Source organism: Periplaneta americana, chromosome 15 (assembly GCF_040183065.1).
Source record: "Periplaneta americana isolate PAMFEO1 chromosome 15, P.americana_PAMFEO1_priV1, whole genome shotgun sequence".
Taxonomy (NCBI): domain Eukaryota; kingdom Metazoa; phylum Arthropoda; class Insecta; order Blattodea; family Blattidae; genus Periplaneta; species Periplaneta americana.
The window spans coordinates 115,301,518-115,320,129 of record NC_091131.1 but is presented as its reverse complement, the minus strand read 5'-3'; the positions used below and the strand labels follow the sequence as shown (position 1 = coordinate 115,320,129).

General features: G+C 34.3%; 1 protein-coding gene across 1 annotated transcript in view; it reads right to left on the bottom strand.

The window, feature by feature from the left end:
* Window positions 1–898: 898 nt before the first annotated feature.
* The window catches only part of chm (lysine acetyltransferase chameau), an 853,038-nt gene continuing 835,324 nt past the window's right edge, over window positions 899–18,612 (bottom strand). The window contains exons 10-11 of the mRNA XM_069848009.1: window positions 14,620–14,726; window positions 899–1,557 (exon numbers count right to left, since the gene is read on the bottom strand). Coding sequence (XP_069704110.1) covers window positions 1,438–1,557; window positions 14,620–14,726 — 227 coding nt within the window. The 3' untranslated portion in view covers window positions 899–1,437. The remainder of the gene's footprint in view (window positions 1,558–14,619; window positions 14,727–18,612) is intronic.

The window sequence follows — 18,612 nt, the reverse complement described above, 5'->3', positions numbered from 1 at the left end:
GCATTTTTTATGTTTTTTAACTAATAGGTCATTTTTAATTTTTTTTTCGGCATTTGTTGGTCATTTTTAACACTTCGAAGAACTTTTGGAATGCATTTTACTTTCTTCTTTACAGATAGGTCTGTTAAATCATTTTCTAACCAAATAGCTCAGTAATAATTACCTACTGAATAAGTGAATAACAGTGAAATTTGAGTTTTATAGTTTGGAACAGACTCTAAAGTTCATCCCTCATTCCACTGAAGACTTCACTTCATACAACGGAAGTAATATAAAATGCTTGACAGCAGCTTAGTTTAAGTGAGGACTTTGACCGCTACTGTTCTTTTGTTGGTGCGAGGATGTCTTTAGAATTTATGTTTGGAAGGGGGAACTTTCACCATACCCTGGACAGGACTTTGTGTCCTCAACATGGTTCGAAAGGGATGTCTACTGTAGTAACAGTATTTTTAACACAAAGATTGCAAGAATGCACGCTGCGCCCACAATTCACACTCCCTCATCTGGAAGATCTGGTAACAAAAGTGAAGCGCGGAAGGAGGAGGAGACAGAGAATGAAGGCACTGACATGGACCACCTCTGATTGAAACACGTTGCAAACCCTCATTAAAATCTGTAGTTTTCCCTTCAAACCTTCATTTTGTGTGCATGTTCTTTTCCTTTATCTTAGCCAAATTCCAGGAAGTTGCCTCCTCTCTCCGAGATTTGCAGGGCAGTCACTGAAACAAGGTGACTAATTTTTAAGAAGTTGTGGTGCGAGTACGGTGAATAATATTTAAATATCATTTTCTTTTAATTTTATGTTATTTTTCCATTAGTTTACGGGCATGTTAATGATCATTTTAAGTAGATTTTTATGTCATCAACATCCGCTCCCTGTGATAGCTGATAAGATATCTTAATCAAGTTGAGCTTTATTAATCAATTCTGGTTTAAATACAACAAACAAGTTTTTCAGAATTACAAAATATCATTTTTAACTTCTTCTACTTTCAATTTCTCATTATTAACCTTGTTTACAAATGTTTACTAAATAGTAATACAATTACAGTAGATACAACTTTTTACATATTTTAAACAATTTTTCATTAAACTTCATTTAATTTTACATGATCATATTACAAAATCATACAGAGCATTTTTAGTTTCAAAAATCTAACGTACGTAAATCTCATTGATCATTACAAGTCATAACAACGTGATTTCATATGTATAAATTACAATGACTTTGGAAGATATTCCAGTTTGTAGACTTTTCAAAAAACAAAAAGCACTTGATCGGTTCTTGCATTGATTTGACTCCTGATTCACCAAATTTCGAAGTGTCAGCATTTGATATTAGCCCATCACAACGCACTCGTGAGTGAAGAAGTATTTCTCTTAGAGTCCCTGGTTCTTTCCTTCTTCACGAGAGGCATCTACGGCGTTCTCCTTGTATCAGGTGGGCCCCGTAGGCGCTGGGGCCACAAATGGAGTCCACTTCAGGTAAGTAGGGTCGATTTCCTTGTACATGGATCCTCTTCGCTTCATGCGTTCCACATACTCGTCAATCACGTCCTGCGAAAAGAACAGAAGAGGTTCTCATTTTCTTTCTTACATACTATGCCTGAAATAGGTCGAGATGAACTACAGCACGAAATTATCAACGCTGTAGTTATGCCGAGAGCCCATATAGTTAGATTGTTAGAAAAAGAAATAAAAAAAACAACAAGAAATTGAAGAATATGAACAGAAACAAAATGAAAGAATATTTAAAAATAAACGAAAAAGAGAAAAGAGATAGGTAGACTGACAAAACGAAATACAATCAAATGGGCATCTGATACATTAACTTAAACGAATTAACAATATATATAAAATGACTACAAGTATATGCACACATATAGTTAAATTCTGTATAAATATAGTTATTAAGCTCAGAGGATATGTAATTTATGTTAAGACGAAACAGAGCATATCAAGAATGGGGTTTTTAATAAATTTCAGCAAAACTGAATATATTGCAATTAGGATAGATCAGAAATTCAAAATAATTTTAGAAAATAACTTAGAATAAAACAAGTAGAGCAATTTACTTATTTAATAGTACTGGTAAATAACTAAGGAATAAATTCTAAAAAAATTGTGAATAAAATTCGTGAAGGAAGACAGATATTAGGATGCTTAAATTCTGTATGATGGAGCAAACAAATCTCCCCTGAAATTACGAAACGTTTAGGAAAGGCAACAGTTGAATCCATAACTTGCTACGTAAGTGAAGTTTGGGTATTGAAAAAGGAAGATAAAAAAACGCCAGGCTTTGAAAATGGATTATTTGAGAAGATCGGCTAGGATATCAAGATTAAAGAAAATTCCGAATACAACTATCCGTAATAAATTACATACTGATGAGTCAATATTAGACCGCATTAGAAAAAAGGCAACTGAAATGCTTGGATATCATCTCAAAATGGAAGAACACCGATGGCCAAAGAAATTCGATGGTGTTCGGGTAAAGGGGGTCAAGTCATTTTTTTGTGCAAATGGAATTTTGTTCCCCAGGGGAACACACGAGTTAAATTCTACAAATAGATGGGCAAGAAACAAAAGATGTCTAGCATTTGATGTGTTTTATTTATGTAGAAAATTATTTGCAATAAGGATTCGATGTTTAATTTTCGTTTAACTCAAAAGTCATTTTTATGTCTTATCTCCCTTTTTCTAAGCTTCATCGAATTATACCAGTGGATAGCTCAAGGGAAGAGAAGAAGGGGAAGACTTCAGTTTTCTTGATAATTTCAACTGAAAACACCTATGAAAGTTAGAAACATTGAAGAATATTTATCTGAAGATAAGCATCTATAGCATTTGGCGTCGGAAAGTGGGCTTTTACCTATATAAATCCGAATAATAATAAATTTATTTATTTATATTTGTGTGCTGAACAACAGCCAGAGGTCAATTATAGTTCAGCACAATACACAAACAGAAGATACAAAAGTGCGAGAATAAATAAAATAATATCTTAAACCAACAAAAACATACATAAATAAAATTGAGAACAAGAACATTACATACTAATAAACGAAACTAAACTATAAAAGGATCTAAATTGTGCCCATGCAAATTGGCATATTTTATGCATCTACAGACTGGAGAAAGAGATTTTGAATTTTTGGTGTAAAAAATGTTTTGGAATCTTAAACTCTTTGTAGGAATACGAAGGCTGATATTTTTTATGATAGGCTCACAATCAATACCACCCTTGATAACTTTGCAAAAAAATTGATAATCAAGATTTTGACGTCTAGAATAAAGGCTACAACAGTTAAAATATTTACAGGTATTCTTATAAATAAAGTCAGAGGAATTGTGTATAAATTGAAAAGCACATAAGAAAATAAATTTTCTTTGAATATTTTCCAATTTCACCGAATCAGTTGAAGTAATGGAATTCTAGGCTACAGATGCATATTCAAGTTTGAATCGAGCAAAAGTAAAGTATATAATTAATAGAGACGCAGGAGTATAAAAAGATTATTATTATTATTATTATTATTATTATTATTATTATTATTATTATTATTATTATGAGAGAATGCGACCTCCCAACACAAGTTTTATTCCTGGATTAAGAGATAGTCTTTGAAGAGTTCTTCGAGAAAAGCTGAGAGAGATCCTAGAAAAAGCAAATATTGCAGACAATTGCGGTAATGTAAAGTTTATGCACAAATGCTAAAATAAGCAATAGCACTCGAACAGGAAGGTAGAGTATAACAGAAATTACTAATGAGAGTGTAACATAAGGATGTCATTTATTGTTTGTTTTATTCGGTTTGGGTAGCCTATGTATTAATAATTCTGCGGTTATAAGGCTAAGAAATTATTAATTTTAATTAAACAACACAGAATTGGAAAAGAAATCAACAGGTGCGTCCCTTTACTATGCTGCATATCATTACGTGTGGGTATACGAGAAACGAAACGAGGAGAATACAAACACAATGGGAAGACAAGGAGAACAAGGGGAATGTAAACAGAACAAAGCGAAGACGAGAAGAAGGCGGAGACGAAGAGAACATGAAAATGGAATGAGAAGAAGGGGAAAAGAACAATGAGAACAAAGGAAGATCAGAACAAGGAGAATAAAGGAAGAATAAGTGAACGATACGGACAAGATAAATGGAAGAACAAGGAAAAGAAGGGCGGGGGTTGAATTTTTATGACAGTCAATTCCCTACAGCTACCTAGTAAGGAGAAAGGCGTATTCTACATGAAAATTGTTTTCAGTCAAACGATATTTAGCGAAAGAGAGAACGATTTGCAAGGAGAAACATAAATTAAGACAGATAACCTGATACAGTAATATAAGCTAAAATTTTCGACAAAGTAAACAAAGACTATGGCGCTTGAAGGACAAGAGTAACATTCGGTCTAAAATTATTAAAAACGGGAGAAAAAAATCTAAGAAGTATCTAATTGCAATAACTTTAGTTGAAGCTTAACTTAAATTATAAACTTAATCTAAATAACAAACTTCAAAAAGTGACAAGGAAAGATTGAATTTCTACCGCTACATAAACTGTGGGCATCAACCACTCTGACGAAAAAGATGTGAATTTAAGATGGCTGTGATTTTGACTGTTCTATAGAAAAGATACGACCTGTAACAATTGGACAGAAATAAAATAGCGGGACTTTAAATCAGCAAGTATAAACAATGCCAAGAATGAATATCGAAAGTCGAAAGCATGTGTAGGTCTATTGATTCATGAACACTCGTATAGTTCAATGGCGGGTTAGGTATAGTTCTGTTTTGTATCCTCTGCCTGCCTCGTACAGTTGTAAACTAATTTCACAGGCACATGTGTTTCGTTAAAATAATTCCTCTTTTCTGGGATATCTTCCTCAAAAACGTCCTTGTAACCATCTGTAATGCGACGTTCTAAATGAACGAATTTTTATTAAATTTGGTTTCCGCGTTCTCATTAAAATGTATCACAAGAAAAGCTTGTTTTTATTCAATTTAAGAACTGTTATCATCTCACCCGCTTCTCGGAACACTAAAACAATTAGCCTGCCTTTGTTTTATGCGGCTGTGAAACATGGCCCGGCCTCTAAGGGTTGGAGGGCTGCAATTTGCATGCATTTGAACACAACGGCCAAGGAAAATATTTTACCTAAGAGAGCTGAATTGAGTGGGGGGTTTGGGGTGAGGGAGGGTGAAGAAAGTTACGCAACTAGCAACTTCGGCGTTCATATTCTTTCTCTTCCATTGTTAGGATACTTAAATCAAGGAGGTTGCACTGGACTGTCACTTAATGCAAAAATAAGAAAGGACAGTAGGGAAACGGTTCCTTTTAAACTATGAATACTACGTACTACATGCGATGACGATATGTTCATATCTTTCCCCTTCTATTTTGCTTGTATGATATCATAGCCGAATACTAGACATTGATGCCAGCTCATGGGATTCCCATTATTATTTTTAGGGCTCGGATTTCTATGATGTCATATTTCCATCTTAATCTCTTTTTACCAAATTTAAACACATTTACAGCTTTTCTGAACACGATAAAAAGGATTTTATTGGTCATATACATGCATATTTTAGCATAAAGTCTTATTTGACCCAAAAAAATCGTATAAAAGCACAGTTTTGGTCATATTACAAGTAATCGTTTTATAAGTTCTCCCAGGTATTATTCACACATTTTGTGTCCACTGTCTCATGACGAGAGATTTTGTTTGTTTGGTTATTTATTTTGGGTTTCCTTTTTTTTTTTTTACAAATATTTTTTGGTCAAATGAAGTTTGAATGTAACTGGTCGGTCCCGACTTCACCCCCTCCACACTTCCCAAACATGTGACGCTTATGCCAAAAAGATTCTCGTTGTTGCCAGGTAGTAATTCATAATAGTCGGTAACTCTGTTTACATAGTTATAAAAGACGTTACGCGAGGACAGTCGAACATTTTTCACTCCTCTTTTCCTCCCCCCATCTATTTTTATAAGTTGAACAGCCTGCTGTGGCCAATACAAGGAGTTCATATTCAAAAAACAAATCTGTAGAATGATGAATAAAAAGTGTTCTAACTCATTTTTGGGAAATATTTAATATGTTCTGTGTCATATTTTCAAGTTTTTATGTCATTTTTTTTTCGGGTATAAGAGCATGTATACTGTATTTCCAGAGGTCATAGAAATTCGAGCTCTAGTTATTTTATTTCTTGGGAAAGATAATAGGTGATGTTACGGTAGTAGCCCATTGCTAATGCATTTGTAATAATGATAAAATCGTAAACTATGAAGAAAGCACAAAGTTATAAGGCAAGTAGGAGTAACGAAAAAAAACCCCTGCTTCAATACGTGTGAATTAATAAAAATTCGACTTTGACTTGATGGGATTTCGTCTGGAGTCTCCAACGTGGTAATCCGATTTCTAGTTTCATTTTTAGAACGTCTAAGTCAAGGAAGTTACATGGAACATCATTTCATGCAGAAGGGAGAGAAAGAAACAAGCAAGAATTAATCAATCAGAATGGGAAGGTTAAGACAGAAAAATCAGTAAGACACACACGATTCACATCTCCTTACAACGGACGATGGAGCTGACTGAAATAGCTATGGAAGCTCCAAGGCAGAAGGACACTTGTCTCACTCTGAGACTCCTCGTCTTTCTGCATGGACTTAAAAATTTTAGGAGAGAAGTCTTAACAGAGAACGTAACCTTGTAGAATACAAGAGGAAGAGGTGGGGCGGAAGAACGAGCAAACAAGACTACTCCACAATTCATATATATATATATATATATATATATATATATATATATGTGTAACAGTTGTCTAAGCTACGGCTGGGCTGATAATAATATTTTACCGTAAAAAATCTGTATGCCGTCAATTTTAACATTAGGATAAATAACATTGCTATAGTGGAGGAAATTAATATAAAGGCAGTATCGGTATGAGTTTTGTGGCAATTACGTTTATTATGTTGATTTGTTTTACACTTCTGCTTGTCCTTGACAGATATTTACTAACAACTTATAAAGAAAAAATACCAAACTCAATTTATGATTTTGCTTTACACATAGTACCTGAAGAGTGAAAACCCACTGTCTTAAGGGAGGAAATTAATATAAAGGCATCTTTCTATTGTAGATAATAAAATAAAGAAACAATAACAAAACACATTACAACAGAGTTCTAGCACTTGATTAAACCACCATTTTTCTTAATAACATGAAAAATTCTTTTTATCATTTATTTAACAAGTCTGTTTAATTCGTCCACAAAAATTGAAGCCCACTCTGCACGAATCGCATTCTTTAGTTGAGCCACAGTCTCAAACTGTCTCCCGTTGTGATACACACGCTTGCTATGATTCTCCATAGGTTTTCTATGGTATTTAAATCTGGACTTGTTGATGGCCAGTTCAGAAGTGTTATTCCTTTCTCGAGAAACCACCTCATAGATTTGGCAGAGACATGAATTGCAGCATTATTTTGCTGAAAAATCAGCTTGTCACCAAATTCTTCATACATCCAAACCAGCATTTCCAACATTTCTGCGTAGGTGTCAGAATTCATTCTGGTGTGCACCCATGCCAAGTCTGAGGTACCTTGAGCACAGAATGCTGCCCAGATCATCACACTTCCGTCACCAAAATTTCTACTCATTCGAACTTGGTCCTCTGTACGGAGGTCGTACCAGTAATATGAAATCCATCTGGTCCATCCAAATTAAATTTCTTCTCGTCGCTAAATATCACTTGACCCCACTCTGAGGTCCAGGACATGTGTTCTTCAGCAAAAGACATTCTGGCCTTCTTATGGTCATCTTTTAGAGGTGGTTTACTAAATTGTTTCTTAAAGACTAGGTTATAGTTTTCTGCCAAAATTTGTCACGTCTGGCAGTGACCGGTAACTTCAAATCAGTAACTATTTGAGAAGCAAACATGTTTTTTACCTTTGCTGTGCGCAGGATAAGTCGTTTAGTGCGCTAGGACAGCTTCCTTGTCCGACAATACCTCCCATTTTGTCCATACTGTGTGCCCAATTTCACAAAATTACCAATAACACAACTTGAACGTCGTAATTTCTTCGCGATTTGCGGATTGAAGAGCTTCAACTCTTTGTAAGCATAATGCTTGCTTTTTCTTCATTTCATAGACGCTTTCCACGTGGCATTGTAGCGAGTCTCTCCAATACAATGCAGTGATTTGTTTACACCGAGTTTTACATTAGTGCCCGTCTGATGTGGCACCACAAGTGCATCATTTATACCAATTTCCATCCCCACAACAGCGTTATTTTTGTTTCTATCCAATGTTTTCACATGAAGTGTGGGAACATTAGTGCAATGTGATATCCCTAAGTAAACTACAGCAGAGTTATCAGAAATGGGATATATGAATAAATACGTACGTGTTATACTGCAAAACTCAAGTGCCTTTATACTGATTTCCACCATTGTATGTGCGAGGAAAAAAAAGAAAAGAAATTCATATACCACAAACGAGATACAGAGATACATGTAGGCCTACACTTAAGGGGCAAGGAAGTAGAATATGATTTTTGGCTTTTACGATGAATGGGCTGGGATATCATGGTTTTTAACCCTGAGAATGGAACTTGTAATTAGGCCTAAGCCTACTTCCGAAACGTCGAAGATATTAGGCCTACACCCTAACAGACGATTGTGAAATCCATAATCTTCCAAATTTAGAGGTAGACTTGCATTCAGGTGACAACGGCCAATCTGATTTGAAGAGAAACAGACCGATGAATGTAGTGCAAGAAGTTGGTGGTGGTATGGTGACGACCACTTCGTTACAAATTGACAACATTCCCAAGAAATAATTTTCTGAATTATATATATTTATGCAAATAATAATAATAATAATAATAATAATAATAATAATAATAATAATAATAATAATATATTGTCAGAACAAAGAGACATAATGCTCTTTTATATAAAAAACATTAGCACCCCCAGAAAGAGTAAGTTACATACTCGTGCTCAGAGGGAATTCCACATAATGTTAATACATTTTATTAAATAACAGAGTAAAAAGTAAAAAAAAAAATATAATAATAATAATAATAATAAAGAAAAGAAGAAGAAAAAACACAGACATCACAATAATTGAACTTGAAATTTTCTCTCTAAACGGCATTTTTAGTGATTTTTTAAAATGAGGAGCATTAGCAAATTGTATGTTTTGGAATTTAGCTATTATCTTGTTATAAGGCCTTGTACCGAAGTTGCTACTGTGATTATATGCTACAGGGCATTTAGGTTCTGTTAAGCATATGTTGTCTGATCTTTTGGTTTTATATTTATGTGAATATAAATTAAATATATTTCGGTTTTTATGTAACACATTGTTACAAATTTGATGGATGTCAAATACTTTAAATTCTGAATACAACAGTTCTGAAGGATAATCAAGAGGTTTATTAAGACATATTTTTATCATTCTTTTCTGTAGCAGAATTATTGGCATGAGGGAGGTACTATAAGCACTACCCCATCCTATAATGCCATATTGTAATATAGCTTGTACTAATGCGAGGTAAATCAGTCGTAAAGTATGGACAGTCAAGTAATTTCGTAGCTTGACAACATACGGTAGTGAATAATTTTTCTTAATCTATTGCACAGAAAAAGAACATGTTTATCTGAACGTAAATGTTGGTCGATTATTATACCGAAATAGATCTACTTAGTTTGAGGAGATTCATTTAGAATAGGACAGTTACAACTATTAGAAGAACAACCGGATGTATGAATTTTTAAATACAAGAGCGAATCAGGAGATTTCATACCAACAGATGTTAACGAAAATGGTACAACCATAGTTTTAGAATTATTTAAGGCAAGTAGGTTGGATTCGAACAAATTTTTAAACAATGTGATGCCATTATTTGCATTAAAGTAGGTATCATCTCAAGTTTTATCTGCAAAAATAACAACCATGTCATCCGCATACGAAAATAACTCTGCATTGAATTTTTTTAACTAATTGCCAATAAATCATTAATATATTATATTAAAACATAATTTGACCGAGGACAGTTCCCTGTGGGACACCGATATTAATATTTTGAGTAGTACTAAATTTATTATCAATTTTGGTTACATGTGCCTGAGGGATTTTTTTTTGTCATGTTTCACGTGTCACCCTGTTCAGGATTATGAGACTGTTTAAGTTTCAAGCTTGCCTAGCGTTTGTTTATTTCCTGGTTTACATTTATTTATGAAATATTTATTTTTAAGTGTTTTTTATAATATTACAATACTTTCTAAAATCTTCACATAAAATAAACGAGAAAGCAAAAAGGTGTCCACTGAAGCCCATAAAATAGAAAATACGTGATGAACAACATCGAAGAATTAACGAAGATCCTAATTTCGTCTACTTCAAAAAGGAGAAATATTTTGATATAAAATGAAATAAGTTGATAGGAATACTTGAAGCGCGTTTGGAGTCGAAAATAACAGCAAGTAGCATACTCTTTTCTACGAACCCTGTGTAACATTATATTACTATTTTTTACAATGATCCTACATTCCCTGCAAAAAGTAAAAATCTCCCAGTATATTCGTCCTCATATGTGTTTTATATTATGAACACTGGATGAGCAAAGTCGGTAGTGGTTCTGATATGTCTCTCTGTTCTTTTTTCGGTTCCTTTTTGCTAATATTACAAACATTCTCTCTCTTCTAATACTACACAATTCTCTTGTTTCTCTTCCCTTCTATGAATGGAAACAATTCGGAGAAGGGGGTTTTATGCCCCTTTAAACAACCCTCAAATGGACCAGACATAAACATCATATACTGCTATAGATATTTAGCATCACTGACCTACCATAAAAAGTTTTGTGAACCATAAAACTGCAATACTGAGAACATGAAACAAAAATTATTGCGTGCGTTCTGGCGTACTAATATTGTTTTCTGCGAATGCATGTGAAAGCGGATATAGTTTTAAAGCTGACTTTTCCGAACGAAGTAAACTTGAAATATTACGTAACTTACTTCTCTGTGAGTATGTCTGTTCTGAAAACATCACAACCAGTTCATCTTTTATTACAATGTTGTAACATCGTAACATTTCAAAACATGTTGATTCAAACTTTCGTAAATATCTCTAGCTTACAGTTCCAACAGGCGCAGTTACAGCTCTCTTTTAAAGGTTTCTATCCAAAGAGACTGCAGTTCGATTCTAGCAGATACTGTGATATAGGAAGGGACACTGCTGTGGGGGGCATGTTTCCTCCGATAATTTCGGTTTCATCTATTGGATGAATATGACTAAAGTATAAAGAAATCGCAATGCGGCGACTCGGCTTTCGGATAAGTCGCTCGTGGACTCCGGTTACTCAGCTTGCTAACTATCGGTGATACGCAGCGTTATATGGCAAGTCGACACATAAACTATTATTGCGAAGTCGTGGCACGTGCATGATGATTTCTTTCGTAAAGGAATACTGCTAATTCGTGTCGGCCGAAATTCATGACTCCAAGCTCACAACGAAAATGCTAGTATGGACTTTTCTAAAATAAATGTTATTATTATTATTATTATTATTATTATTATTATTATTATTATTATTATTATTATTATTACATATTAGTCTATAGCTATATAAAATTATTTTTCCCTAATTGTAAACAGTAGGTGGAAAAATTCAAATATCTTGGAGCAACAGTAACAAATAAAAATGACACTCGGGAGGAAATTAAACGCAGAATAAATATGGGAAATGTCTGTTATTATTCGGTTGAGAAGCTTTTGTCATTTAGTGAGCTGTCAAAAAATCTGAAAGGATTTATAAAACAGTTATATTACCGGTTGTTCTGTATGGTTGTGAAACTTGGACTTTCACTTTGAGAGAGGAACAGAGATTAAGGGTGTTTGAGAATAAGATTCTTAGGAAAATATTTGGGGCTAAGAGGGATGAAGTTCAGGAGAATGGAGAAAGTTACACAACGCAGAACTGCACGCATTGTATTCTTCACCTGACATAATTAGGAACATTAAATCCAGACGTTTGAGATGGGCAGGGCATGTAGCACGTATGGGCGAATCCAGAAATACATATAGATTGTTAATTGGAAGACAGGAGGGAAAGAGACCTTTTGGGAGGCCGGGAAGATAATATTAAAATGGATTTGAGCGAGGTAGGATATTATGATAGAGAGTGGATTAATCTTGCACAGGATAGGGACCGGTGGCGGGCTTATGTGAGGGCGGCAATGAACCTGCGCCTTCCTTAAAAGCCATTTATAAGTATTATTATTATTATTATTATTATTATTATTATTATTATAAGGCTATAGTAGCCTATATATAATTATTTTTCCCTAATTGTAAACAGTAGGCCTACTGGAGAAGAAAATTATAGGCTAAGGACAATGTTTCGAATATATCTAAGCTAAAACGTGAATGTGATGCATACAGTATATTATAAAGCACAAAATGTGACTTGAATTGTGTGCTCTTGTAAATCTGCTCAATACACCAGATGAAAAATTTCTATGATTGCATTTTTTTTAGCAGAACTAGATTAACAGTACAACTAATTACATTTATCTAATGGATCAAATGGTGAGAATTTAATACCAAGTACAGAAAAGATTAAACAGCCCTTGCTAGTTCTGTAGTGACGTCATATGAACAAAATGGCTTCTCGAGTGAGATGATTTTGTTTTTTTTTTTTTTTCACGTTTTATTACAAAAGAAAGCTTTGTAAGATTTCGACTATTTTTCTTCTTTTTCAGGGATTAGGCTTTCGTAGCCTGTTCCGGCTACGAGATTGTATTCAATGTTTAGAAAGTCTTCCTTGCGGTCATATATTTTTAGGGTCTGCAGTTTAACATTCGTTTTGAGAATCTTGTTAATATCATTGTACTACGTGATCAAGCTATGTTTCCCTTTATATTTGAATTATATCATTAATTATTTCTATTAGTCCTAATTCCTTACTAACATCGTCATTTCTTTTATCGTCTGTTAATCAACACCTCGTTGTCGATCTCAAAAAGTATTATCTCAGCTCCCTTCAGTTTCCTCTCTTGTCCTTTGGTTAACGCCAGCATCCTGAGTCATACAAAAGAATAGGTACGGTCACCATCCTATAGGTCTTCTGCAATGTTTCTCTCGATGTCGAAAATACAGGGTGGAAGGGAACCTATTTTAATTGACAGAGGTAAAAGATCAAGTGAATGCGAATAAGTTTTGTAACGTGTTGCAACGCTGTATTTCTCCTTGAGATCATTTGCTCCGTAGTGGGGTTGAGTGTAACTCCAGTCATCCACTCCGCAAGACTTTCGAGAGGAGAATGTCAACAAAAACATCTCGTCAAATAAGTTTCCATCAAATTACAGTATACCAAAACGTAAACTATTCAATAAATTAATTACGCAAATTGTTTGGTTTTTAACATTATTTATTACGCTATAATCTCTTTGGGCCATATTCATAGACATTCTTAGCGCGGGCTTCCAATGGATGATCAGCGAACTAACGTTTTTCGTATTCATAAACCAGTGTTAGCGATATGATATGATATGAATCCTGTACAAGTAATCAGTCGATAGCCGGGGCTAGTTTAGCACGCTCGTAGCACGGGCTAGCGAAATGTCTATGCATAGCACCCTTTAACTCTAAATTTAATACCATGAAACATTCAAAGTATCTGTTGATTTCTTTGCTTTTTACTTAATTACAAGATAGTAAAGAATGTACATTCTTATAAAACAAAGCTATTTCCGTGAAAGATTCCTTTATATTTGATGTAAACTCAAAATAACATTGAATAATTTCACTGGAAAAAATTGCTCCGAGTATCGATCTCGGGATCTTTGGCTGAGTGCGCCAACGCTCTACAGACTGAGCTTCACAGGAAGCTGTACCTGAGAGCCAGATTTGCGTCATGATAACATTATTACGAATACACATTCTGTAACTCAATCTTCGTTTAAGTTGTTATCTATGAAGGAATTAAAAATAGATTAATTTAGAAAATAAATTAAGTCCACAGTAATGTAAAGTAAGATGTTAAGTGTTTCGTATATACATACAGTAATTTGATTCAAACGTAACAGATGAAACAGTTTTGTTTACATTCTCCTCTCGCCAGTCTTGGATGATTGGTGTTACACTCATCCCCACTGCGAAGCAATGATCTCAAGGAGTACTGCAGTGTTGCAACACGTTATATTTCGTATTCTCAAAAGTACTGGATGTATCAAAAAACTTATTTGACAATACTTGTTCTCGTTGATTTAATCCATTACCTCTGTGAATTAATATAATAGGTTCTCTACTACTCTGTATATTCGGATTAAATGAAATTGTTTTCGACAGAAAATAGAAAGCATGTATGCTCTCCAATTCATATGTTATAAAACAAAGAATTTTGGATAACATATTATCTCAAAATAATGGACATTTAAGCTCCAACTTGACTAACACAAAAAAAAAACTAAGCCCTTATTTCCTTTTTTTTTTTTTCAGAGAGAGAAAGGCGAACTATATAATAACATGCTCGAAGTATCCGATACTGATCATTTCATTCTATTGCTGCAATGCTCTGAATATGTTTCTTTTTTTTTTTACCTGTTTCTTGAGTATTATATGCTTTCCTTTCCAGTACTTCATCATTCCTAGAGCTTGTAGGGTGCTCACGATGTCATACGAATTGATTGCCATCTCTTGACTAATATCTGTGAAGACAAGAAAAAAAAAACAATAAGTTAGGCATAACAAAAATTAAAAGCTTATTTCTAAAATTGTCTCGTATATGTATCGACTGCAGCGCAATGTTAATACTGCGTGAAAAGCAAAGGTCTTAAAGATGCATAAGGGATGAGACATTGAGGATTCCTAAGCACTTGAGCCCAAAAAGGTTGAATTTTCAAATCCTCGTCGACAAGCAAGAACCTGAGGGGGGCTTCCGTGTCTTTTTATACAAATCTGAGTCATCTAGAACTCATCACTACTATTATCTACCAATCTTTGGACAAATCGCGAGGAAAATATATTGTGGCGGACGGCCGATTCGACGTTACGGGAGATTTGCTATTTTTCGAGACAGATGATAAAGAAAGAATATTATGAAGAGTGTTAGTGAAATGACAAGAAGAAAACGTGAAAACCCCGAGAAAACTCCTCATAACCTTCGCATTGTCCATCATAAATACAACTCAGCCACTGATGAGATTTCAACTCTGGTCCGCGGTCGAGGTAAGCCAGCGCTTTGCCAACTGAGCTGCCAAGGCGACTGAATCCAGACTAAGGCGTGATGTTCGTCGTTGTCAATGTTATGTCCTGTGTTCCTTTAGACTTTAGATAGATGTAGACCCGGCGTTGTGCCAGCCTCATCTCACGAGAATCCAAACGTAGATGCGGCTAGTTTCAAGCAAGTTGAGAGAAAAATCCAGATACGGAGCAGTAGCAGTACTGACATTTCTGAGGTGGATTTTGAAGCTTACACAAAGGACGTATGTGCGTGACTACCAACTACCGTAACGAGAGCCAGCACGATGCACACAGCATTATTAGGGAACCATAATTACGTCTTATTTCACTGCAAGATGTCGTGAACGATGATAATATACTTTATATGAAGAACTAATCTAATGAAATTTCATATTATAAACAATTCCTGCTAGCGTTATGAAAATAAGGATTTTCACAAGTGATGTCCAATTAACGTCCAAAAATTTCAAATTTCATAATATTCATAATATTGTGGTAAAATTGTCGTATTTCAATTTATTTTTTAAATATTTTTCATGATTTCTCGCACTCCGTTACGAGTTATATCTACCACTGAACTAGGCTTTCCAGAGAGTGTAAGGAGACAATAGAGATGTTTTCCAGAATACACTTGAAAACCCAAGCTACCTTTTCCACCAACATTCCGGGATTCCCAAGCGCAAGTGAAATCTCCACATACCTCTTTAGAATCACTGAACTCGTAGCGGCAAACTAGTTCAAAGCAAAAATTTTGCTGTCTATTAAATTTCTCCTCTTTTTGGAACTTGTTGGGGGTTTCATCGTATCAAACAATATTAACTGACAGAAGATATAACCATTTGCGAAAAGTACAGAAAAGTTATTCGTGTTTTTTTGCTTGGTTATTTAACGATGCTGTATCAACTACGAAATTATTTAGCGTCGATGAGATTGGTGATAGCGAGATGAGGCCGAGGATATGTTATAGATTACCTGACATTTGCTTTACGATTGGGAAAACTCGGAAAAACCCAACGAAGTAGGCCTAATCAGTCCAAGCGGGAATCGAACCCGTGTCCGAGCGCAATTCCGGACCGACTGAACTACGCCGTTGGCTTGTAACCAGTGTTGAATCCAGGTAATGCAATAAGTATTTTTTTTCTTTAGTGGACAAAAAAGAGTTATCTAGTTTTACATTCAAGTAAAGATATGATGATGTTGACATAGTGTGCTCTTCATTTATAAGCTACAGACTTATTATAGCCTATTTCATTTTGTAGCGTATTAAATGAATACAGACAACACTATTAATCTCTAATGACTTATTTTTCATAAATAATATGTAGCCTACAGTTGGTCGAAATGATTTAGGAACGAAGATATTTCACCAATGAAACGTTCTACCCCCGCCTAATTTCAAGACAAGCTTGGAATGAGATCTCTGCCATTGGTTGAATAGCAATTATACTTCTCTCTTCCTCTGCCAGCAATGTTTGCTTCTCCTGTCAGACATTATGGAACGAAGTATAGTTTTGTATGCAAACAAACTTTAAACTGGAGGAGGGGAGAAGCGGGATTGTTTTCTGGTCATTTTCACACCACATTGGATGTAGAAGAGGAAATTAACGCGAAAGTGATGTGATCAAATACAAAACAGAATCTTTTGTTGATACTTTAAGGAAAAAAAGTAAAATATATGTTTTGTTACTAGAAAGAGCACTAAGATAACACTCTGGTCTGTTAATTTAGTTTTTGTTCTTTTGTGAAGATATTCAGCATCTCCACTATCAGCACCTCCTCGCCCGCGATCGATTGGTCAAGCCTCCACCGTGGTGACCCGGGTTCTATCCCCATTTGGCTCACATGAAGGAATTTGTGGTGGACAAACCGGGCGCGAGAGAATTTTCTCCAGGTTATCCCGTTTTCCCTCACTATCACCATGATCAATCCATCAACACTCCACAACCACTCTCACTTTGTTGCGAGACAGGCCTCCAAAGCGAATAAAAATGGCTGAAAGTTGTAAATATTATTTGTGTTTGAGGGGTTAGGTACAGCTTACAGCAGTAACATTTTGGAAATATTCAACATTTTTTCCTCTATTACTGTATTTTGTACGTGTAAAACACTGTCCTTTTGCTATGTGAAAAAAAAATATATATTTTTACGATTTAAAAAAATTATTTACATTTTTTTTAATTCAGTTCACTGTGCAGTGATGAAGCGTTTCTCACATAACTCAAAAACTATCCAACATTCTATAATGAAATGTATTGTGTATATTTTTAGTCTATGCATGTCATATCTACAATATGATGCAAGATCACTTCTCTGATAGATTGTCTGATAAAAAAATAAATTGATTTAAATATGGTAAAATATCAGTATTTTCTTCTAATACAAAATTTAAAAATATATATATTTATTAAGGAATGTAGTTGAAAGAGCATGACATTGTAATCACGAGTTTCAGCAATAAAATAAAAGCGAGAGAACATGAAAAAGTTACCAAGTTTATGAGTTCTGGGGGAAACGCTTCATCACTGCACAGTGAACTGTCACCATTCTAAATTTTGAAAAAAAAAATAATAATAAATAAAAATAAATAAATAAAAAAAAAATAAATCGTAAAAATATTTTTTTCATATAGCAGAAGGACAGTGTTTTACACGTACCAATTTTCATTATAGTACAATATACAGTAATGGAGGAAATAAATGTTGAATATTTCCAAAAATGTTACTGCTGTAAGCTATATCTAACCCCTTAATAAAGACTCTTAAATCTACTCTTTCTTCTTACTTATAATAATAATAATAATAATAATAATAATAATAATAATAATAATAATAACAATGATAATAGTAATAATAATAAGCACAACTTTTACCAAAATCCAATATTATCGCCATACCAATACCATCATCATAATCATTTAATATGTATAAATGAGTTCTTTCGGAGGATCATTCTCCATCGAAATAGGATAATTCATCTTCAGCAGGATTTGTTGCTTATTCGGCATTTATTCAGAAGGGAAACGCTTAAAACATAGCACAAATACCTACATGCCAAAGATGGATGTCTCATGAATATAATGGATAACATTAGCTATGAAATTGATATTACCGAACACTAACTCTAATAAAGGCGACACCAAATTGGATTTAACGCAGAGAATTATGTAACTAATTGGACTTGGTAGGGATTCAGAGTGGTCTTTTAATCAGGGACATAATATTGGGGTTAAATTAATATAAGAGGTCAGTATGTGAATTTCTACAAAGAGGAATGTGAGCTATTTACCAGCTATTTAAAGACAGGAATTTGTCAAGCGATTTCACATTCCAGTCTGATGTATCCGGTCATTCA